The 25,095-nt window shown below is 45.3% G+C and overlaps 1 protein-coding gene across 1 annotated transcript in view; it reads right to left on the bottom strand.

Annotated features, from left to right (window-relative positions):
- Positions 1-25,095, bottom strand: part of LOC139396883 (transducin beta-like protein 3) — a 32,485-nt gene that overhangs the window by 4,540 nt on the left and 2,850 nt on the right. The window contains exons 6-20 of the mRNA XM_071143807.1: positions 23,876-23,960; positions 23,240-23,410; positions 22,223-22,298; positions 22,011-22,107; positions 21,460-21,683; positions 19,922-20,063; positions 16,932-16,990; positions 16,330-16,436; positions 16,010-16,145; positions 13,464-13,706; positions 12,306-12,376; positions 11,393-11,549; positions 5,387-5,445; positions 3,187-3,290; positions 1,658-1,729 (exon numbers count right to left, since the gene is read on the bottom strand). Of these exons, the coding sequence (XP_070999908.1) occupies positions 1,658-1,729; positions 3,187-3,290; positions 5,387-5,445; positions 11,393-11,549; positions 12,306-12,376; positions 13,464-13,706; positions 16,010-16,145; positions 16,330-16,436; positions 16,932-16,990; positions 19,922-20,063; positions 21,460-21,683; positions 22,011-22,107; positions 22,223-22,298; positions 23,240-23,410; positions 23,876-23,960 (1,803 nt within the window). The remainder of the gene's footprint in view (positions 1-1,657; positions 1,730-3,186; positions 3,291-5,386; positions 5,446-11,392; positions 11,550-12,305; positions 12,377-13,463; positions 13,707-16,009; positions 16,146-16,329; positions 16,437-16,931; positions 16,991-19,921; positions 20,064-21,459; positions 21,684-22,010; positions 22,108-22,222; positions 22,299-23,239; positions 23,411-23,875; positions 23,961-25,095) is intronic.

Genomic DNA, 25,095 nt, shown 5'->3' with positions numbered 1-25,095 from the left:
CATTACCATACACAGACCTTTATCACGGGCCATTACCATACACAGACCTTTATCACGGGCCATTACCATACACAGACCTTTATCACGGGCCATTACCATACACAGACCTTTATCACGGGCCATTACCATACACAGACCTTTATCACGGGCCATTACCATACACAGACCTTTATCACGGGCCATTACCATACACAGACCTTTATCACGGGCCATTACCATACACAGACCTTTATCACGGGCCATTACCATACACAGACCTTTATCACAAGCCATTACCATACACAGACCTTTATCACGGGCCATTACCAAACACAGACCTTTATCACGGGCCATTACCATACACAGACCTTTATCACGGGCCATTACCATACACAGACCTTTATCACGGGCCATTACCATACACAGGCCATTACCAAACACAGACCTTTATCACGGGCCATTACCATACACAGACCTTTATCACAGGCCATTACCATACACAGGCCATTACCATACACAGACCTTTATCACGGGCCATTACCATACACAGAGCTTTATCACGGGCCATTACCATACACAGACCTTTATCACGGGCCATTACCATACACAGACCTTTATCACGGGCCATTATCATACACAGAGCTGTATCACGGGCCATTACCATACACAGACCTTTATCACGGGCCATTACCATACACAGACCTTTATCACGGGCCATTACCATACACAGACCTTTATCACGGGCCATTACCATACACAGACCTTTATCACGGGCCATTACCATACACAGGCCATTACCATACACAGACCTTTATCACGGGCCATTATCATACACAGAGCTGTATCACGGGCCATTACCATACACAGACCTTTATCACGGGCCATTACCATACACAGACCTTTATCACGGGCCATTACCATACACAGACCTTTATCACGGGCCATTACCATACACAGACCTTTATCACGGGCCATTACCATACACAGACCTTTATCACGGGCCATTACCATACACAGAGCTTTATCACGGGCCATTACCATACACAGGCCATTACCAAACACAGACCTTTATCACAGGCAATTACCATACACAGACCTTTATCACGGGCCATTACCATACACAGACCTTTATCACGGGCCATTACCATACACAGACCTTTATCACGGGCCATTACCATACACAGACCTTTATCACGGGCCATTACCATACACAGACCTTTATCACGGGCCATTACCATACACAGACCTTTATCACGGTCCATTACCATACACAGGCCATTACCAAACACAGACCTTTATCACGGGCCATTACCATACACAGACCTTTATCACAGGCAATTACCATACACAGACCTTTATCACGGACCATTACCATACACAGACCTTTATCACGGGCCATTACCATACACAGACCTTTATCACGGGCCATTACCATACACAGACCTTTATCACGGGCCATTACCATACACAGACCTTTATCACGGGCCATTACCATACACAGAGCTTTATCACGGCCCATTACCATACACAGAGCTTTATCACGGGCCGTTATCATGTGGCTCCATCACTATATTGGATACCCACCAAGCACAAAACGTTTTCAGAATGTTCTGCAACGTAGTAAAAACAGTGTTTTTTTTGGACCAGCTTAGTATATCCCAATCCTTTCTGACCTCACCTTTCTGGTCCTGACGCAGCTTCAGCACAGTCTTCTCCAGCTGCTTAGCACCATCTTCCCCCTGGCGGATCGCTAGAGGCCACACAGGAAAGTCACGAGGTCAGAGACAGTACACACAGAGTAACCCACATCAGATATAGAAGCCTATGATCCTGGCACACATAACCAGGGTCATGGCACACCATACATAACCTAAGTTCAATGGCCAGTCTATTAAAGACTTCCATAACTGCAACTTTCCCTACAAACTGCATTACTTTTGACCAGAGCTCTATGGTGAGCAAAAGTAGTGCACTAGATAGTAAATAGGGTGCCATTTGGGATGCAGCCTTGTACGCATCATCATGACCTAAGTGACCCATCCCATCTACAACCCCATTCTAGACCCTCTAGTGTCAGTATGACGGTCCATTGTTATGCCAATACAATGACCTCTGACCAATCCTTCACGGTCAAACATGGAACCCTAGTCTCTCCCATACAGTTATTTTAAAGTGCCGAGGCAGTCATTTTAACTACATATGAATTTAAAATGTGTATATACATATGCCATTTTTAAAGCCATTACCCTTCAGTTCTTGACTTGTCCTAAATAAGTATTTTTAACACACGTATGTTATATGTTGTTAGAGTTTCAATATGTTAAACAGAATGTGTTCGAAGTAGTTTTAAGAGGACATGTTGTTTTGGAGCTGCACTAGTGTGTTGACCATATACACATGATGTTCCCAACACCAACATGCCTAAACACTGAGTACGTGAACACTCCTGTGTTTATAAACTGTACCTTTATTTAGCTCAGAACCTGATCTCTCTCAGGCCATGTTCAATAGGCACGAGACGGAAGTAAACGGTAAACGGAACTTGTAAAATGAGAAATATAATTCTTGTTGTGCAACGTTTTGCCCTAATGAACACCACCCAGTCTCTCTCATCCATGATCAATACAAGGAATGTCTAAAACAAGTATGTTCCAATCTTCTTTGTTTCGATAAACAAACACCAAAGTCTACCTATGCACAACTATATATGTTTTGGCTCAGATGAAGGTCAATGTAGGGAACATAAAGGCCTGGAATGTGGGCAGAGTGATTTGCTCCATTTAGTCTATTTGGAGGGCCTTGGTGTCAGACTGTCAGTGGACCTGTCTGTATGCAGGTCACGTCATCCATTAACTTAATGACAGAGAGGTTTAGAGAGTCTGAACTGGTTACTGAGTAATGTTGCTCTAAGTAGTCCTCCTTATGTAGAGTTCCCACAGGTCTAGTCTACACTAGTGCCTGGAGGACTGAGGGAGTACTACAGAGGAAACAGTAGGATAATAGGTAGTGACAGGGTGGAATCCAGCAGCTATTTCTGGAGATGTGAGGAAGAATCTGGATGATCAACATGCTGTATGTACAGTGTGGAGAAAACATGTGAGAGACTAGAGACAGAGGGTAGAGAAATGTACCTTTGATGACGTGGAAATGGTGTGTGTGTGGATGTGTAGTAGGATATAGAAGAAGCGAGAGAGGACAGAATTATACCTTCAATAACTTTGAGCACAGTGTGTGGCTGGTCCAGGGAGATGGCCAGGCCCAGAGCCTTCAGGTACTTCTTCTCATGAAGCAAGTTAGACAGCTCCTGTTTCCTGCACAACACAACAACACACCACTACATCTGAAAGTAGAAAAAAACGGGGCTGCGTTCATTACGCACAAAACAGGACTGGGACAGTGAGGGACCACCTGGATCTGTCCAATAAGAAACGCACATCTTTGTTTCCCACTGCAAAACGTCTTAAAACGTTAACGTGCCCTAATAAACACGACCCAGAAAAGACGCACAAACACGCGCATGCAACTCCTATGGTCATTGTCATATTATTTCTCTCTCTGGCATCAGTGGTTTGATTCCTTCACTATTATTCAGAAATTAAAACATCATTCATCATCTGCACAGAGGTCAGTCCATAGGAGTTGCTGTCTTCTCCTAAATGTTAAGGAATCAGATGAAGTGGCGGCGACGTTCAGAAACAAGATATATTACACGCTCATCATCACACACCAGCTCTTTATTTAGCCGGAGGCTGTTTCCTAGCTCAGCTGGGTGGTCCATGCACAGAGGTACACTATAGTGTATTAGAAACCAGTGGTGGGTGAACCGCTGATACTAAAATTAACCAATGACCCTAGTTTAACCACTGACCCTAAAGTGAACTGCTGACACTAAAATGAACCACTTACCCTAAACTGACCACTGAAAGTAAACCTAATTCCAGTTCCAAATTGTCCTCATTGAAAAGCATTGAAGAATTGGAATTTCAGTGCATTTGCTGAACCACCTACATTTAAAACCTATATGCACTGTATGTCTGTCAGCACAATGCTCCAACCAACTGAACCATCTGTACTGAAGGATGTTTTAATGCCCAGTTGATATCTGTATTGAAGGTGAAGGATGTTTTAATGCCCAGTTGATATCTGTATCAAAGGTGAAGGATGTTTTAATGCCCAGTTGATATCTGTATCAAAGGTGAAGGTTGTTTTAATGCCCAGTTGATATCTGTATCGAAGGTGAAGGATGTTTTAATGCCCAGTTGATATCTGTATTGAAGGTGAAGGATGTTTTAATGCCCAGTTGATATCTGTATCAAAGGTGAAGGATGTTTTAATGCCCAGTTGATATCTGTATTGAAGGTGAAGGATGTTTTAATGCCCAGTTGATATCTGTATTGAAGGTGAAGGATGTTTTAATGCCCAGTTGATATCTGTATCAAAGGTGAAGGATGTTTTAATGCCCAGTTGATATCTGTATTGAAGGTGAAGGATGTTTTAATGCCCAGTTGATATCTGTATCGAAGGTGAAGGATGTTTTAATGCCCAGTTGATATCAGTATTGAAGGTGAAGGATGTTTTAATGCCCAGTTGATATCTGTATTGAAGGTGAAGGATGTTTTAATGCCCAGTTGATATCTGTATTGAAGGTGAAGGATGTTTTAATGCCCAGTTGATATCTGTATTGAAGGTGAAGGATGTTTTAATGCCCAGTTGATATCTGTATCGAAGGTGAAGGATGTTTTAATGCCCAGTTGATATCTGTATTGAAGGTGAAGGATGTTTTAATGCCCAGTTGATATCTGTATCAAAGGTGAAGGATGTTTTAATGCCCAGTTGATATCTGTATTGAAGGTGAAGGATGTTTTAATGCCCAGTTGATATCTGTATCGAAGGTGAAGGATGTTTTAATGCCCAGTTGATATCTGTATCGAAGGTGAAGGATGTTTTAATGCCCAGTTGATATCTGTATCGAAGGTGAAGGATGTTTTAATGCCCAGTTGATATCTGTATTGAAGGTGAAGGTGAAGGGTGAAGGATGTTTTAATGCCCAGTTGATATCTGTATTGAAGGTGAAGGATGTTTTAATGCCCAGTTGATATCTGTATTGAAGGTGAAGGATGTTTTAATGCCCAGTTGATATCTGTATTGAAGGTGAAGGATGTTTTAATGCCCAGTTGATATCTGTATCGAAGGTGAAGGATGTTTTAATGCCCAGTTGATATCTGTATCGAAGGTGAAGGATGTTTTAATGCCCAGTTGATATCTGTATCGAAGGTGAAGGATGTTTTAATGCCCAGTTGATATCTGTATCAAAGGTGAAGGATGTTTTAATGCCCAGTTGATATCTGTATCGAAGGTGAAGGATGTTTTAATGCCCAGTTGATATCTGTATCGAAGGTGAACTCACTTGAGTATCTGGTCTTCCTGCTTCGCCTGCTCCTCTGCCTGCTCCACCTCGGTCACATCCTACAGGGGAAAGGCACACACAATACATTTATCATCTCACTCATTCAATTTATACAACAACATAACTGTCTGGCTAAGTAACAGTTCTAGATTTGCCCTACAAATATACCCCCAGTTTTAAAGACATATAGCATCTAGTTTAAAACTTAACCTGAATCGCTAGAAGATCTAGGATGGGTGTGACAATAGTTGGAATAGTTAGAGTACCAAGACACTCACTAAGCTAATTTACATTAACTCAGTATTCACACCTTTCATTAATCCTTTTCATAAAGATCTGAAACGCAATGGATATCACGGCCAAGTTCAAATTCCATTCTGGTGTCATTTCTGAATCGTTCTTGGCATGAAGTGGCACACGAGGAGTTGCCTGGTTTCATTAGCTTCGAGGAACACTTATGTAACAGGCTGAGTTCCCATCTTTCATAATACAGGCAGGTATGCAGCATACAAAAGAATGGGTGACCATCTCCATGACTAGTATTTACCACTGCATCCTGGCAGATGGAGGTGTTATACAGACCGCATGAAGACCTTTATTTACCACTGCATCCTGGCAGATGGAGGTGTTATATAGACCACATGAAGACCTTTATTTACCACTGCATCCTGGCAGATGGAGGTGTTATATAGACCACATGAAGACCTTTACCACTGCATCCTGGCAGATGGAGGTGTTATATAGACCACATGAAGACCTTTATTTACCACTGCATCCTGGCAGATGGAGGTGTTATATAGACCACATGAAGACCTTTATTTACCACTGCATCCTGGCAGATGGAGGTGTTATATAGACCACATGAAGACCTTTACCACTGCATCCTGGCAGATGGAGGTGTTATATAGACCGCATGAAGACCTTTATTTACCACTGCATCCTGGCAGATGGAGGTGTTATATAGACCACATGAAGACCTTTATTTACCACTGCATCCTGGCAGATGGAGGTGTTATACAGACCGCATGAAGACCTTTACCACTGCATCCTGGCAGATGGAGGTGTTATACAGACCACATGAAGACCTTTATTTACCACTGCATCCTGGCAGATGGAGGTGTTATATAGACCTTTACCACTGCATCCTGGCAGATGGAGGTGTTATATAGACCGCATGAAGACCTTTATTTACCACTGCATCCTGGCAGATGGAGGTGTTATATAGACCGCATGAAGACCTTTATTTACCACTGCATCCTGGCAGATGGAGGTGTTATATAGACCACATGAAGACCTTTATTTACCACTGCATCCTGGCAGATGGAGGTGTTATATAGACCACATGAAGACCTTTATTTACCACTGCATCCTGGCAGATGGAGGTGTTATATAGACCACATGAAGACCTTTACCACTGCATCCTGGCAGATGGAGGTGTTATATAGACCGCATGAAGACCTTTATTTACCACTGCATCCTGGCAGATGGAGGTGTTATATAGACCTTTACCACTGCATCCTGGCAGATGGAGGTGTTATATAGACCGCATGAAGACCTTTACCACTGCATCCTGGCAGATGGAGGTGTTATATAGACCGCATGAAGACCTTTATTTACCACTGCATCCTGGCAGATGGAGGTGTTATATAGACCACATGAAGACCTTTACCACTGCATCCTGGCAGATGGAGGTGTTATATAGACCTTTACCACTGCATCCTGGCAGATGGAGGTGTTATATAGACCACATGAAGACCTTTATTTACCACTGCATCCTGGCAGATGGAGGTGTTATATAGACCGCATGAAGACCTTTATTTACCACTGCATCCTGGCAGATGGAGGTGTTATATAGACCACATGAAGACCTTTATTTACCACTGCATCCTGGCAGATGGAGGTGTTATATAGACCACATGAAGACCTTTATTTACCACTGCATCCTGGCAGATGGAGGTGTTATACAGACCGCATGAAGACCTTTACCACTGCATCCTGGCAGATGGAGGTGTTATATAGACAACATGAAGACCTTTACCACTGCATCCTGGCAGATGGAGGTGTTATATAGACCTTTATTTACCACTGCATCCTGGTAGATGGAGGTGTTATATAGACCGCATGAAGACCTTTATTTACCACTGCATCCTGGCAGATGGAGGTGTTATATAGACCGCATGAAGACCTTTATTTACCACTGCATCCTGGCAGATGGAGGTGTTATATAGACCGCATGAAGACCTTTACCACTGCATCCTGGCAGATGGAGGTGTTATATAGACCACATGAAGACCTTTATTTACCACTGCATCCTGGCAGATGGAGGTGTTATATAGACCGCATGAAGACCTTTATTTACCACTGCATCCTGGCAGATGGAGGTGTTATACAGACCACATGAAGACCTTTACCACTGCATCCTGGCAGATGGAGGTGTTATACAGACCACATGAAGACCTTTATTTACCACTGCATCCTGGCAGATGGAGGTGTTATATAGACCTTTATTTACCACTGCATCCTGGCAGATGGAGGTGTTATACAGACCACATGAAGACCTTTATTTACCACTGCATCCTGGCAGATGGAGGTGTTATATAGACCACATGAAGACCTTTATTTACCACTGCATCCTGGCAGATGGAGGTGTTATATAGACCACATGAAGACCTTTATTTACCACTGCATCCTGGCAGATGGAGGTGTTATATAGACCGCATGAAGACCTTTACCACTGCATCCTGGCAGATGGAGGTGTTATATAGACCACATGAAGACCTTTATTTACCACTGCATCCTGGCAGATGGAGGTGTTATACAGACCACATGAAGACCTTTATTTACCACTGCATCCTGGCAGATGGAGGTGTTATATAGACCGCATGAAGACCTTTATTTACCACTGCATCCTGGCAGATGGAGGTGTTATACAGACCACATGAAGACCTTTACCACTGCATCCTGGCAGATGGAGGTGTTATATAGACCGCATGAAGACCTTTATTTACCACTGCATCCTGGCAGATGGAGGTGTTATATAGACCGCATGAAGACCTTTATTTACCACTGCATCCTGGCAGATGGAGGTGTTATATAGACCGCATGAAGACCTTTATTTACCACTGCATCCTGGCAGATGGAGGTGTTATATAGACCGCATGAAGACCTTTATTTACCACTGCATCCTGGCAGATGGAGGTGTTATATAGACCTTTACCACTGCATCCTGGCAGATGGAGGTGTTATATAGACCGCATGAAGACCTTTATTTACCACTGCATCCTGGCAGATGGAGGTGTTATATAGACCGCATGAAGACCTTTATTTACCACTGCATCCTGGCAGATGGAGGTGTTATATAGACCGCATGAAGACCTTTATTTACCACTGCATCCTGGCAGATGGAGGTGTTATATAGACCGCATGAAGACCTTTATTTACCACTGCATCCTGGCAGACATCATCTGCACAGAGATAGCGGTCACGTCTGGAGTTACTATGACAATAGGAGTTGTCTTCTCCTAAACATCAAGGAATCAGATGAAGTGGTGGTAACATACAGCACATGATACAGGACACACTCATTACCACATCAGCTTTTCAGTTGATGTTTCCTTAAGGTACAATTTCTGTAGAATAACCACAGCCATGAGGTCAGCTGGGTGGCAATGCTTCCAAATCATCATCATGAAACCTGTCACCAATGCCTAGGGGAGTTATACCCGGAAATGACATTCAATTTCTGTAGAATAACCACAGCCATGAGGTCAGCTGGGTGGCAATGCTTCCAAATCATCATCATGAAACCTGTCACCAATGCCTAGGGGAGTTATACCCGGAAATGACATTCAATTTCTGTAGAATAACCACAGCCATGAGGTCAGCTGGGTGGCAATGCTTCCAAATCATCATCATGAAACCTGTCACCAATGCCTAGGGGAGTTATACCCGGAAATGACATGGTACTCACTGAGGTTAACAGGAAGTAATGCAATGGTATGAGCTCTTTCCATGACATAGACTGAAGTGAAGGTTAGTGTTTGATAAGATTAAAGACTCTCTCAGGGAACCACTTCACTCCCTGCTGGCTTCAATGCTTCCTCTCTCTGTGCATCTCCTCTTCCTCCTTCATTACAGCCTGACTCACCACCGTCTCACTACAAAGAACATTTATTTTGTTATGAGAACTTATAGTAGCCAATCTTTTGATTATAGCTAGGTTCATTTCAGTCAACTACTCCTGCTGGGGGTCAGGCTCTGTTCAACGTTAGCTTCTAACTTCATCCTTCTAGCCAGCTAGCTACCTGGCTAATAACCAGAGCCCTTGCGCTACATAGCAGGCTAGACATCTGACTGAAGTATCAGTGACTATTTACCAGTTGTACACTCATTCTCTGAGAGGCAGGGAGGGGTTGTTTGGCGGGTGTCTGTTGACACGGCAGGAGTTGAGGGATGTTAAAATAATTTCCACTGTCAGCAGTCTCTCCGCTACGTGCCACTGTAGGTCTGGGCTGAGGTAGTTGATTTCACCTCTCGGCCCATGCTATGTCGTGGGTAGTGTTTCCCGTTGGACAGAGTAGTGAATGAATGCACTGCTAACAAGGCAAATCTGGGGGAGCAGGCGAACATAACGAGCATAATGAATCATTCATGATTCCAGTCGTTCTCCCGATAATGACATTTTTAAAAAGGTTATCAAACGCTATTTCACAAATGAAAAGGTGCGTAAACAGTGTTTACCCTCCACTACATCCCTGGTTGGATCTGGCAAAACCCAGTCAATATCTTGCCAGGCAGGGTTGAATCTACATTTGCCTGGCATTTTAGCTATGTGACATTTGGTGGCATCTAATCAGTCAGCTCTGTACCTGCCTGGCTAAGTGGCAGTGTTCATTTTACCTTTATTTAACTAGGCAAGTCAGTTAAGAAGGAACAGTGGGTTAACTGTCTTGTTCAGGGGCTAACAGAGTTTAACCTTGTCAGCTCGGGGATTCGATCTTGCAACCTTTCGGTTACTGGCCCAACGCTCTAACCACTAGGCTACCTGCCGCCCAGTGTGGGTGGAATGAGAGAGCTCAGACCACGAGACACGTATGGAAATAAAACTCGGTAGTCTGCCTGGAAATTAATTTGCAAGACCAATACATTTTTCCAATATGTCATATTTTCAAGGTATTCCAGTACTTCAATTTCAGAGTGCCAAATTCATGTACTTTAAGCACCTTGTGTGAACCTTGTCGGACTCAGCCAGGACATAGGAAATGGAGCTGGCAATGCTCCTATCACAGGTTTTTATAGGGGCAATACAGCTGGTTATCTACTAATTTACAGGTTAGAGTCTGACTAATAGCATTTCTAGTAATTCTATTTCTATGGTGTCGGTACAGGCAGATACGTCTCATTCTAAGGCCTTGTCCCTCATGAATCTACCCCAGGCAGATACGTCTCATTCTAAGGCCTTGTCCCTCATGGATCTACCCCAGGCAGATACGTCTCATTCTAAGGCCTTGTCCCTCATGGATCTACCCCAGGCAGATACGTCTCATTCTAAGGCCTTGTCCCTCATGGATCTACCCCAGGCAGATACGTCTCATTCTAAGGCCTTGTCCCTCATGGATCTACCCCAGGCAGATACGTCTCTTTCTAAGGCCTTGTCCCTCATGGATCTATCCCAGGCAGATACGTCTCATTCTAAGGCCTTATCCCTCATGGATCTACCCCAGGCAGATACGTCTCATTCTAAGGCCTTGTCCCTCATGGATCTATCCCAGGCAGATACGTCTCATTCTAAGGCCTTGTCCCTCATGGATCTACCTATCTAGACTTTGAAGCACTTTGTGACAACTGCTGATGAAAAAAGAGCTTTTGAAATAGATTTGACTGGTTGGTTGGTGGATTAATTGACTTACAGTATATGTACTATATTAACCAGGTCATAACGTGGTTTCCAACTGGACGAGCTTTACATGCATTTCTAATTATTCAAACTCAAGGGCCAGTACTGACCGTCCACACAGTGATGTTGGAGTCGGCCGAGGCGGTGACAACGCGGTCGTCCTTCCTGGTGGCATGGAGACCCCACACCTTGTCCTGGTGGGCATCCAGCGTCTTTACACACTCGTTGGTCTTGATGGTCCACAGCTTGACCAGCCCATCTGATCCACTGGAGAGAGAGAGAGAGAGAGAGAGAGGAGGGAAGAGAGAGAGAGAGAGAGAGACAGAGAGGAGGGAAGAGAGAGAGAGAGAGAGAGACAGAGAAGAGGGAAGAGAGAGAGAGAGAGAGAGACAGAGAGGAGGGAAGAGAGAGAGAGAGAGAGAGACAGAGAGGAGGGAAGAGAGAGAGAGAGAGAGACAGAGGAGGGAAGAGAGAGAGAGAGAGAGACAGAGAGGAGGGAAGAGAGAGAGAGAGAGACAGAGAGGAGGGAAGAGAGAGAGAGAGACAGAGAGGAGGGAAGAGAGAGAGAGAGAGACAGAGAGGAGGGAAGAGAGAGAGAGACAGACAGAGAGGAGGGAAGAGAGAGAGAGACACAGAGAGGAGGGAAGAGAGAGACAGAGAGGAGGGAAAGAGAGAGAGAGAGAGAGGAGGGAAGAGAGAGAGAGAGAGAGAGAGGGAAGAGAGAGAGACAGAGAGGAGGGAAGAGAGAGAGAGAGAGAGAGAGAGAGAGAGAGAGGAGGGAAGAGAGAGAGAGAGAGAGGAGGGAAGAGAGAGAGAGACAGAGAGGAGGGAAGAGAGAGAGAGACAGAGAGGAGGGAAGAGAGAGAGAGACAGAGAGGAGGGAAGAGAGAGAGAGACAGAGAGGAGGGAAGAGAGATGTGGTTTAAGGGAAAAAACAGTATAACCAACACTTGGGATGTGATATTGGCATGCTACCATGAGAATTATGGAAGGATAAAAAACACAAAATAGTGTGTGTCGTACCTTGTGAGAAGCTGAGTCCCTCTGCTCACAAAGATGAGCTTCAGCACAGAGGCATCGTGGCCTTCAAACGTCTACAAGACACAACATGTCACTCCAGTTTCACCGTCAGAGAATGCCCAGATATAACTTCAATTGCTTCCACCAGGGCACGTATTCAAAATGCGTCAGTGAGTAGGACTGCTGATCTAAGATCCTCACTGTCCATATCTTATTCATTACGATCTAAAAGGCAAACCTGATCCCAGATCAGCACCATGAATACGGGCCCACGCCACACGTGCACTTTGAGGAGGTTGGCATTTATTGTGATGACTCATGTACTGGGCAGCTCTGCGGGGTAGTCACTAGCTGGCACCGCCACAGACAAATCAGATTTTAAACCTAACCTTTCTAAAATATAGACAATTTTTACTTTTGCCGTTGGGCCCATCTAGCGGAAATCACTTTGTTCTGCCTCCAGGACAAGACTGATGACAATAAACGTCAACCTGCGAACTTTGAGGCCATTCATTTGTGACAGAGCAAAAGGCTATATTGGATTTCCGGTGAGAGGTTAATTAAAAAGACTAACGGTTGTTTTAGATAACATTTGAGGATACTGTACATAACAAACCAAGGCACGTCATTTCATCAGGTTCTGTTGTTCCTGTGTTCCAGAACAGTTCCATACAGGAGACCATGACTGTTCAAAGAATGTGTCACCCACAAAGGGCAGAAAGGATATCGTGGGAGGGAGCCACAAGTTGAACACAACCTCCCTCTATGAGCCATTATATTAGTGCATAAAGCTACTATGTGGTGATAACGTCATCGGCTAACAATTGTCACGATCACTCACAACTAACATTCAATACACATTTCATTTGGTTTTAAATGGTTTGACGAGTGTTCGGGAGTGCCAAGGTAATGGAGGAACTAAAATGGGGATAATTATCTCATACCTACTGTACGAGGGAAATGAGCAATTGATGAGCAACGTAAAACATGTCAATTCTTACAAATAAAATAATTACAAACACGTCACAAAAACACACACACACGCAAACTAGCAATCATACACGCAAACTAGCAATCATACACGCAAACCAGCAATCATACACGCAAACTAGCAATCATACACGCACACCGCTACCTCCACCCTCACCACCCCTAACCCACCTTGAGGCAGCTGAAGTCCTGGAGGCTCCAGAGCTTGACGGAGCCGTCGGCTGAGGAGGATGCCAGCACCTGGTCCATGGGAGAGAACTGGACACACCAGACCCCCCGGCGGTGGCCCCGGAACACCCCCAGGAGGGCCAGGTCAGCCCCGGGGGCCCCCAGGGACCAGAGCTTGGCCAGGCGGTCCTGGGAACCAGACACCAAGAGCTTGTCGTTGGGGGACACTGCCACGCTGTTCACATCCTGGGGCGGGAGGGGGAGAGACAGAATGAGAGAGAGATGGAAGGTTATGGGGTCAGTGGGACAGAGCAGAGATGAAAACAAAGGTGAAATTACAAAGTGACAGATGACAAATAGAAAGTGGGGTTAAAAGAAGTAGAGAGGGGTTGGAGAGGAAGGGGGTGGGCAGGGGGAGAGGATGGGGAATAGGAGGGTGAGAGACAGGGAGGAACAAGACCCACCAAACACATAGTCCTTACTTCCTTGTCAAGTATACATTTCACAGAACAGGCACCCACGTTATACATAGAAACCTCAAACCATCTGTGTTGTGAGTGCATTTGTATGACAACAATAGTTCATACAGACAAAGGAGCCCACAACAGGGGACTTTGACTTCCTTATGAGGAAAGCCTTATATTCCCATCACAGTGAACAAATCAAGCACCTGAGTCACCAGACAAACAGTCTTATTACTACAGCGTATCTGTCTGTTTACCGACCAGTATGGTGCACCTGTGGACGTGCTTCTAGACACGCGTTAGTGTGTGTACATGCTTGTGTGTCCTTGTGTTTGTGCGGGTTGGTATTTGTCTGTACAGGTATATGTCCTTGTGTACATGCTTGAATGCATGTATGTATGTATGTATGTGTGTACAGTTGAAGTCGGAAGTTTACATACACTTAGGTTGGAGTCATTAAAACTCGTTTTTCAACCACTCCACAAATTTCTTGTTAACAAACTATAGTTTTGGAAAGTCGGTTAGGACATCTACTTTATGCATGACACAAGTCAGTTTTCCAACAATTGTTTACAGACAGATTAGTTCACTGTATCCCAAATCCAGTGGGTCAGAAGTTTACCTGTGGATGTGTTGACTGTGTCTTTAAACAACTTAGACAATTCCAGAAAATTATGTCATGGCTTTAGAAGCTTCTGATAGGCTAATTGACATAATTTGAGTCAATTGGAGGTGTACCTGTGGATGTATTTTAAGGCCTATCTTCAAACTCAGTGCCTCTTTGATTGACATTTTGAGAAGATCATAAGAAATCAGCCTAGACCTCAGAAAAAAATGGTAGAGCTCCACAAGTCTGGTTCATCCTTGGGAGCAATTTCCAAAAGCCTGAAGGTACCACGTTCATCTGTACAAACAATAGTACGCAAGTATAAACACCATGGGACCACGCAGCCATCATACTGATCAGGAATGAGACGCGTTCTGTCTCCTAGAGATGAATGTTCTTTGGTGCGAAAAGTGCAAATCAATCCCAGAACAACGGCAAAGGAGCTTGTGAAGATGCTGGAGGAAACAGGTACAAAAGTATCTATCTCCACAGTCAAATTAGTCCTATATCGACATAACCTGAAAGGCCGCTCAGCAAGGAAGAAGCCACTGCTCCAAAACCACCATAAAAAAGCCAGACTACGGTTTGCAACTGCACATGGGACAAACATCGTACTTTTTGGAGAAACGTCCTCTGGTCTGATGAAACAAAAATAGAACTGTTTAGCCATAATGACCATTGTTATGTTTGGAGGAAAATGGGGGAGGCTTGCAAGCCGAAGAACACCATCCCAACCGTGAAGCACGGGGGTGGCAGCATCATGCTGTGGGGGTGCTTTGTTGCAGGAGGGACTGGTGCACTTCACAAAATAGATGGCATCATGAGGGAGGGAAATGATGTGGATATATTGAAGCAACATCTCAAGACATCAGTCAGAAAGTTAAAGCTTGGTTGCAAATGGGTCTTCCAAATGGACAATGACCCCAAACATACTTCCAAAGTTGTGGCAAAATGGCTTAAGGACGACAAAGTCAAAGTATTGGAGTGGCCATCACAAAGCCCTGACCTCAATACTATAGACAATTTGTGGGCAGAACTGAAAAACTGTGTGCGAGCAAGGAGGCCTACAAACCTGACTCAGTTACACCAGCTCTGTCAGGAGGAATGGGCCAACATTCACCCAACTTATTGTAGGAAGCTTGTGGAAGGCTACCCGAAACATCTGACCCAAGTTAAACAATTTAAAGGCAATACACTCAATTAGTATTTGGTAGCATGTAAACTTCTGACCCACTGGGAATGTGATGAAAGAAATAAAAGCTCAAATAAATCACTCTACTATTATTCTGACATTTCACATTCTTAAAATAAAGTGGTGATCCTAACTGACCTAAGACAGGGAATTTTTACTAGGATTAAATGTCAGGAATTGTGAAAAACTGAGTTTAAATGTATTAGGTGAAGGTGTATGTAAACTTCCGTCTTCAACTGTATGTATAATGCTTGAATGTATGTGTGTGTGTGCGCGCGCGTCATACTTTGTCGTGTGCCTTCTCTGTGACCCGGGCGGTCAGCTGGAACATGTCTCCGTCTGTTTCCGGGATGGTCTCTGGGAGATCCCACACCTTGATGGTGCAGTCCTGACTACCAGACACCACAAACGACTCCTTCATCCTGAAAGAAAGAGAGAGAGAGAAAGACCGATGTAGGATAAGAATGAAGAATTAGAATGTGCACAAGCATGAGTGTATGGATGATTAACACATTGGATATTGGCATTCCCAATACAGGAGAAACGTGCATCTACTGTGGGCCACCAGTGTCAGAACTGAGGAGACCCTGGTGTGTAGTGGTTTACCTGGAGCAGGTGATGGAGCCCACAGCGTTAGCATGGCTGCAGCCCTGGGCCACACAACACACCTGACCACTGTCTGGATCCTGTCTCCACACACGCACTGACTTATCCTGGGGGGAAAGAAAGTACAAAATATATTATATATGAGAGAGAGAAAGCAAGAGAGAGGGAGAGGACACAGACTTATCCTGTACAGAGAGAGAGGGGATTCTGGTTAGAGGGAGTGTGTGTATTATGTGTGTGTTTGTGCTGTTTTGCCAACTGGCATCAGTGGTTTGATTCCATCACTATTATACAGAAATTAAAACATCATACATCATCTGCAGAGGTCATTGTCACATTTGGCATAACTATTGACCATTGGAGTTGGCAAAACGGCACAAACAGATCTGGGACCAGGCTAGGGTTCAATAGTATTGATTAGATGATACTGGTTAGTAGGGTGTGTGTGTAGGTATGCATGAAGGTGTTCGTGTACGTGTGGATTTCATCCAACTCTGTGGTTAACTCATGTTGACGAAAGGTTGAGGAGAGGATTCCATTCGTAAATGAGGAATGGTGAACATTCCTGATGAAACAAGGAAACCGTCAAGCTGTAGCCTCACCTTTGCACAGCTCACAAACAGGGACCCTTTCTTGAACACGTCGAGTGACAGGACGGTATCTGTGGAGGAGAAAGGAAAGGTCAACCCTTCTGAAAGGTCGAGCCAGGTGATAAAAGAGCAACTCTCAACGTCAGTCAAACCAGACCGACCAGTTACCAAGCTATCACGGTCTCTAATCCTGAATGGCAGAAACTCTGTCTGACTGCTCAGTTTATCAGGCTTCTTAAGCATCTTGTAAATACCTTCACAACTACAATTTAATTAGAATCCCTCCAATCGCCATGGTTTAGAAAGACTTCCATAGTTTAGAAAGACTTCCATGGTTTACATACTGTATATGTTGCATGCTTGCAGGGTGTAGATATTCTACAGACCCGCTGCAGGGTGTAGATATTCTACAGACCAGCTGCAGGGTGTAGATATTCTACAGACCAGCTGCAGGGTGTAGATATTCTACAGACCCACTGCAGGGTGTAGATATTCTACAGACCCACTGCAGGGTGTAGATATTCTACAGACCCACTGCAGGGTGTAGATATTCTACAGACCCACTGCAGGGTGTAGATATTCTACAGACCCACTGCAGGGTGTAGATATTCTACAGACCCACTGCAGGGTGTAGATATTCTACAGACCCACTGCAGGGTGTAGATATTCTACAGACCCACTTCAGGGTGTAGATATTCTACAGACCCGCTGCAGGGTGTAGATATTCTACAGACCCACTGCAGGGTGTAGATATTCTACAGACCCACTTCAGGGTGGAGATATTCTACAGACCGGCTGCAGGGTGTAGATATTCTACAGACTCGCTGCAGGGTGTAGATATTCTACAGACCCACTTCAGGGTGGAGATATTCTACAGACCGGCTGCAGGGTGGAGATATTCTACAGACCCACTTCAGGGTGGAGATGTTCTACAGACCAGCTGCAGGGTGGAGATATTCTACAGACCAGCTGCAGGGTGGAGATATTCTACAGACCCACTTCAGGGTGGAGATATTCTACAGACCCACTGCAGGGTGTAGATATTCTACAGACCGGCTGCAGGGTGGAGATATTCTACAGACCAGCTGCAGGGTGGAGATATTCTACAAACCCACTGCAGGGTGGAGATATTCTACAGACCCACTTCAGGGTGTAGATATTCTACAAACCCACTGAAGGGTGTAGATATTCTACAAACCCACTGAAGGGTGGAGATATTCTACAGACCGGCTGCAGGGTGGAGATATTCTACAGACCCACTTCAGGGTGGAGATGTTCTACAGACCAGCTGCAGGGTGGAGATATTCTACAGACCAGCTGCAGGGTGGAGATATTCTACAGACCCACTTCAGGGTGGAGATATTCTACAGACCCACTGCAGGGTGTAGATATTCTACAGACCGGCTGCAGGGTGGAGATATTCTACAGACCCACTTCAGGGTGGAGATATTCTACAGACCGGCTGCAGGGTGGAGATATTCTACAGACCCACTTCAGGGTGGAGATGTTCTACAGACCAGCTGCAGGGTGGAGATATTCTACAGACCAGCTGCAGGGTGGAGATATTCTACAGACCCACTTCAGGGTGGAGATATTCTACAGACCCACTGCAGGGTGTAGATATTCTACAGACCGGCTGCAGGGTGGAGATATTCTACAGACCAGCTGCAGGGTGGAGATATTCTACAAACCCACTGCAGGGTGGAGATATTCTACAGACCCACTTCAGGGTGTAGATATTCTACAAACCCACTGAAGGGTGTAGATATTCTACAAACCCACTGAAGGGTGGAGATATTCTACAGACCGGCTGCAGGGTGGAGATATTCTACAGACCCACTTCAGGGTGGAGATGTTCTACAGACCAGCTGCAGGGTGGAGATATTCTACAGACCAGCTGCAGGGTGGAGATATTCTACAGACCCACTTCAGGGTGGAGATATTCTACAGACCCACTGCAGGGTGTAGATATTCTACAGACCGGCTGCAGGGTGGAGATATTCTGCAGACCAGCTGCAGGGTGGAGATATTCTACAAACCCACTGCAGGGTGGAGATATTCTACAGACCCACTTCAGGGTGTAGATATTCTACAAACCCACTGAAGGGTGTAGATATTCTACAAACCCACTGAAGGGTGGAGATATTCTACAGACCCGCTGCAGGGTGGAGATATTCTACAGACCCACTGAAGGGTGGAGATATTCTACAAACCCACTGAAGGGTGGAGATATTCTACAGACCCGCTGCAGGGTGGAGATATTCTACAGACCCGCTGCAGGGTGGAGATATTCTACAAACCCACTGCAGGGTGTAGATATTCTACAAACCCACTGAAGGGTGGAGATATTCTACAGACCCGCTGCAGGGTGGAGATATTCTACAGACCCACTTCAGGGTGGAGATATTCTACAGACCGGCTGCAGGGTGTAGATATTCTACAGACCCACTGCAGGGTGTAGATATTCTACAGACCCACTGCAGGGTGTAGATATTCTACAGACCGGCTGCAGGGTGGAGATATTCTACAGACCCACTTCAGGGTGTAGATATTGTACAGACCCACTTCAGGGTGGAGATATTCTACAGACCGGCTGCAGGGTGGAGATATTCTACAGACCCACTGCAGGGTGGAGATATTCTACAGACCCACTGCAGGGTGGAGATATTCTACAGCTGCATTGCAAGGTGCCGTTTGGGGATCAGTGTTTCACACAGCAACTCTGCCTCCTGCTGGTCAATCTTCAGAACTTCTATTCAGTGATGTACTAGATCATTTGGGTGAAATATTAACTATATGTTGTTGGCATTAATGTTACAACTGGGCTAAAGGGAGCTGCCAGATTCAAAAGAAAATAACCAGACACTTATTCTGAGAATGTTTATTCTCAGTTTCTAACCTTTTAAAAATGTGAATTAGGTTTCCATTCCATCTTCCTACCTGGTGACCACCCCATACAGACAAGCAGAGAGGTGCTGCCCTCTGTTGGTCAGAGGACTCACCTGTGTGTCCGTAGAGGATCTTACAGCTGCTGGTGGCCAGGTCAAACACCTTGAGCTGGGAGCTGTTGGTCGCCACGACAATGTGAGTATCACCCTTGCCCAGAAACTTCACATCCAGGACCTCATCGTTGAAGCCAACAAACTGGAGGTGGAGAGAGAACATTAGAGAATAACACCAGCAACACAAAATCAAGGCTCTTGATCAAAATAAACGTTTGGTAATAAACGGTGAAACCATCTGAATAATAAGAACAATCTTAACGTCCCTTCCCCCCCCACCCCTCCTGTTGCTGTGTGGTGAAGGAGGGCAGCTGGCAGAGACCTTGTTATCAGTGACCCTCCTGTTGCTGTGTGGTGAAGGAGGGCAGCTGGCAGAGACCTTGTTATCAGTAACCCACCTGTTGCTGTGTGGTGAAGGAGGGCAGCTGGCAGAGACCTTGTTATCAGTGACCCTCCTGTTGCTGTGTGGTGAAGGAGGGCAGCTGGTAGAGACCTTGTTATCAGTGACCCTCCTGTTGCTGTGTGGTGAAGGAGGGCAGCTGGCAGAGACCTTGTTATCAGTGACCCTCCTGTTGCTGTGTGGTGAAGGAGGGCAGCTGGTAGAGACCTTGTTATCAGTGACCCTCCTGTTGCTGTGTGGTGAAGGAGGGCAGCTGGCAGAGACCTTGTTATCAGTGACCCTCCTGTTGCTGTGTGGTGAAGGAGGGCAGCTGGCAGAGACCTTGTTATCAGTGACCCACCTGTTGCTGTGTGGTGAAGGAGGGCAGCTGGCAGAGACCTTGTTATCAGTGACCCACCTGTTGCTGTGTGGTGAAGGAGGGCAGCTGGCAGAGACCTTGTTATCAGTGACCCTCCTGTTGCTGTGTGGTGAAAGAGGGCAGCTGGTAGAGACCTTGTTATCAGTGACCCTCCTGTTGCTGTGTGGTGAAGGAGGGCAGCTGGCAGAGACCTTGTTATCAGTGACCCACCTGTTGCTGTGTGGTGAAGGAGGGCAGCTGGCAGAGACCTTGTTATCAGTGACCCTCCTGTTGCTGTGTGGTGAAGGAGGGCAGCTGGCAGAGACCTTGTTATCAGTGACCCTCCTGTTGCTGTGTGGTGAAGGAGGGCAGCTGGCAGAGACCTTGTTATCAGTGACCCTCCTGTTGCTGTGTGGTGAAGGAGGGCAGCTGGCAGAGACCTTGTTATCAGTGACCCACCTGTTGCTGTGTGGTGAAGGAGGGCAGCTGGCAGAGACCTTGTTATCAGTGACCCTCCTGTTGCTGTGTGGTGAAGGAGAGCATCTGGTAGAGACCTTGTTATCAGTGACCCACCTGTTGCTGTGTGGTGAAGGAGGGCAGCTGGCAGAGACCTTGTTATCAGTGACCCACCTGTTGCTGTGTGGTGAAGGAGGGCAGCTGGCAGAGACCTTGTTATCAGTGACCCTCCTGTTGCTGTGTGGTGAAGGAGGGCAGCTGGTAGAGACCTTGTTATCAGTGACCCTCCTGTTGCTGTGTGGTGAAGGAGGGCAGCTGGCAGAGACCTTGTTATCAGTGACCCACCTGTTGCTGTGTGGTGAAGGAGGGCAGCTGGTAGAGCAGTATGTTATGTTCTGCTGTGACTGTGGCCAGCCTTAGGGAGGAGGGCAGGGGGAGGCAGTAGGTGAGGCTCCGGGGGTCTCCATACTCCTCTCCCCCCTCTTCGGAGCCCCCCGCGGAGGGAGCGGAGGGGAGCGTCTGGGCGAACACACAGCGGGCCGAGCTGGCATCCCACACCCTCAGCACACCTGGAGAGAGAGAATCCCTTTAGTGAGGGTCTTTGATTGGGCTTTCTCCCTGTGTTGTTTGGGCTAACTATAAAATGATGATCATCTCTGATTGGCTGCTAAAACTATACACTAGTCTTATTCAGTATTATCTAGCTATATTGGTGGGCAGTGGGCCGACTCCTCCACATGCATCCACCATCTAGCCTGGGGATTGGTGGAGTAAGAGAAGACACTGATCTGAGTCAGCTTTGCATTTTCCCCCACTAATGGTTAAGGTTAGGGAAGCTGATCCTAGATCTGTACCTAGGGGCAACTTCACACAGGAGCGGGCCTGTAAGCATATACCTTTGCTGCCTGCTGTGATGAAGTGGATCTCTTTAGTTTTCACCCCGATCTCAGAGAAATCTTCGTCCTCAGGGAGCAGCACAACACTCTCCACAGCCTGGCGAGGGAAGCAACGCATTTCATGCAATTAGGCTGATGATACACCAATCAACTTTTAGTTGCAAAAGCCATTCTAAAACAACTCTGGAAGAAAGTAGAGTATGAGAGTTTACCTCATAGACGGGCACTGTCCTCCTGGCAGTCCTGCTCTTCAGATCCCACACTGTGCAGATCTTATCCCTGCCAGAGCTGCAATCAAACAACCATCCAACATTCAGCTAGCTCGCAATGAACTGATCAGCTGTGATGAGGTCTAAAGCTATGGTTTTTAACCTGTGGTCTGTGGGGGTACTGCAGGTGAGCCGCAAAATAAATGTTCAAAAATAAAATCTGCGACTCCACGAATGGTGGTCCTCAAGAGCTTAGATGGTGATTTGATGGTCCCCGGAATGGAAAAGGTTTGGAACCACTGGTCTAGAGTAGTTCCAAACACTAAATTGAATATCTTGGACAACACTACACCAATAGCTCACCGTGTTGTTTTGGCTATGATAGGTAGGTACTAGGTATAGCCTGGTACCAGATCTGCAAGTGCCGTTTTGCCAAATGGCATCAGTGGTTTCTTTCAGCACGATTTTTCAGAAATGAAAACACAAACAGATCTGAGACCAGGGTATGATAGGTGTCAGAACGCAGGTTTCCATTGACTCAGGTTTATTCAACAATAGCAATGTGGCAAAACATATATATTATTGCGACATTTATAATGGAAAGGGCAGATATGAGACATTTTCTGAAGATGAACCAAAACAAATATCAGTTTGACTGGGATAGATTGTTCTTTATTGCAACAAATTATGGAAACTGTGTTTTTTAAATAAATGAAGATTGACGAATAATTCCCAAGGTACTTTTTTGGTTTGACGTCATTACGTCCAGTTGTTTTTTAAATCGACACAAGATGGTTAAATGGAAACGCACCCTAGCAGGCAATCATCACATCTATTTTCTATGTAAACTTTCTAAATGTCAACAACAAAAAGGTGAATGGAAACCTAGCCAGAGAGTGGTAGGAGCTGTCAGCTCAGCTGTCCTACAGTAATAGCAGGTTTAGATCTAGGTCTGCTCTACTGTAAAGCTCTATCTAACAACTGTTGATGTAAAAAGAGATTGACTGATTGTTACAGTACCTGACCATGGAGGCTCCATCGGGAGTGAAGGCCAGGGAGGTGACAGGGCTGTAATGGCTCTGCAGCACGCACAGACACTGGCTGGAGCGCAGGTCCCACATCCTGATGCCACAGTCTGACGCAGAGGAGAAGAGCTGCAGTAGACTTATGTCTGGGTGGAACTCCACCAGGCTGCAGGGCAGGAGGAGGACAACGTGAGTGTTTGAGACCATTGCAGTCAGACTGCGCTTAATCACTGATCTACAAACCACATTGCATCCATAATAACTACTCATTATATAATTAAGAATAACAATTATGTGGCTTGCCTTGATTAAACTGATCCCCTCAAACATGCTGAATCATAATATCAAATATTAATTTCCACACGTCAAACTAGCAACTAGATTTAAGTCATGTCTTGTTGTCAATGTATCAACTTATCGAAGGCACCTACATCTACAAGGGTTTGTCCAGTTTCTGAGGAATAGATCTCATTTATAAACCATGAGATAAATTGACCCGCGCAAGTATTCATAAAGCGTCTCAGAGTAGGTGTGCTGATCTAGGATCAGGTCCCCCCCTATTCATGTGATCTTATTCATGATTTCCAGAGTAAAGAGGTGGTTCAGAGTAAAGAGGTGGTCAGTAACTTACTGTACGACCCCAGAGGAGCCCTTCAGGTTGTGCGTACAGTACTGCTTCACCACATCCCACAGCTTTATGGTGCCATCACAGCCTCCTACACACCAACAAGATGACAGACTCATATTACAGACAGGAAGTACAAGGTGAAATCTCAGAGTACCCATTTAAAGTGGGAGCATTTGATTGAGCGCAGTCAATGTTGTTTTGGGTATAACAGGTAGGTATAATAACTAGGCAGTGTTCATTTCGTCAACAAAAATAGTGACTAAAATATTCATCAAACACCTATTTTTCAGTGGCAATTGGCGAGACTGTAACTGACTAAATAGATCCAGAAAAAAATATAACTCAACGAAAATTATTTATTATCTCAGATGACTAAAACGAGACAAGACTAAATTCTCTCTGTGACTAAGATTGGACTACTAAGTGAACTGGACAAGAGCTTTAGAAAGATTGTGCTTATCACTGAAAAGCTCTCAATCAATTTTAGCTAGATGTTGCTACTCTTTGGCTCTCTGCGCTTATGTGTCTGATTGCACATGACATACAAAACAATAGCTATGTAGGCTAAATTAGGAATTTACATGGCCAAATAATTGTTATACAGCACATTCGGCAAGTGACCTTTTCCACATGTTGTTACGTTATAGTCTTATTCTAAAAACGACTAAATAAAACATCTCAACAATCTACACACATTACCCTATAATGACAAAGTGAAAAGGGTTAAGAACTGCTTGCTAATATTTACATAAGTACTCAGACCATTTGCAATGAGACTCGAAATTGCACGTAGGTGCATCCTGTTTCCATTGATCATCCTTGAGATGTTTCTACAACTTGGAGTCCACCTGTGGTAAATTCAATTGATTGGACATGATTTGGAAAGGCACACACCTGTCAACATAAGGTCCTACTGTTGACAGTGCATGTCAGAGCAAAAACCAAGCCATGAGGTCGAAGGAATTGTCCATAGAGCTCCAAGACAGGTTTGTGTCGAGGCACAGATCTGGGGAAGGTCCTCAATAACACAGTGGCCTCAATCATTCTTAAATGGAAGAAGTTTGAAACCACCAAGACTCTTCCTAGAGCTGGCCGCCCAGCCAAACTGAGCAATCGGGGGAGAAGGACCTTGGTCAGGGAGGTGACCAAGAACCCAGTGATCACTCTGACAGAGCTTCTGAGTTCCTCTGTGGAGATGAAAGAACCTTCCAGAAGGACAACCA

The sequence above is a fragment of the Oncorhynchus clarkii genome, unplaced genomic scaffold, assembly GCF_045791955.1.
Source record: "Oncorhynchus clarkii lewisi isolate Uvic-CL-2024 unplaced genomic scaffold, UVic_Ocla_1.0 unplaced_contig_631_pilon_pilon, whole genome shotgun sequence".
In the NCBI taxonomy this organism is placed as follows: Eukaryota; Metazoa; Chordata; class Actinopteri; order Salmoniformes; family Salmonidae; genus Oncorhynchus; species Oncorhynchus clarkii.
The sequence above is the reverse complement of the archived record's forward strand: the minus strand, read 5'-3'. Positions and strand labels throughout refer to the sequence as shown.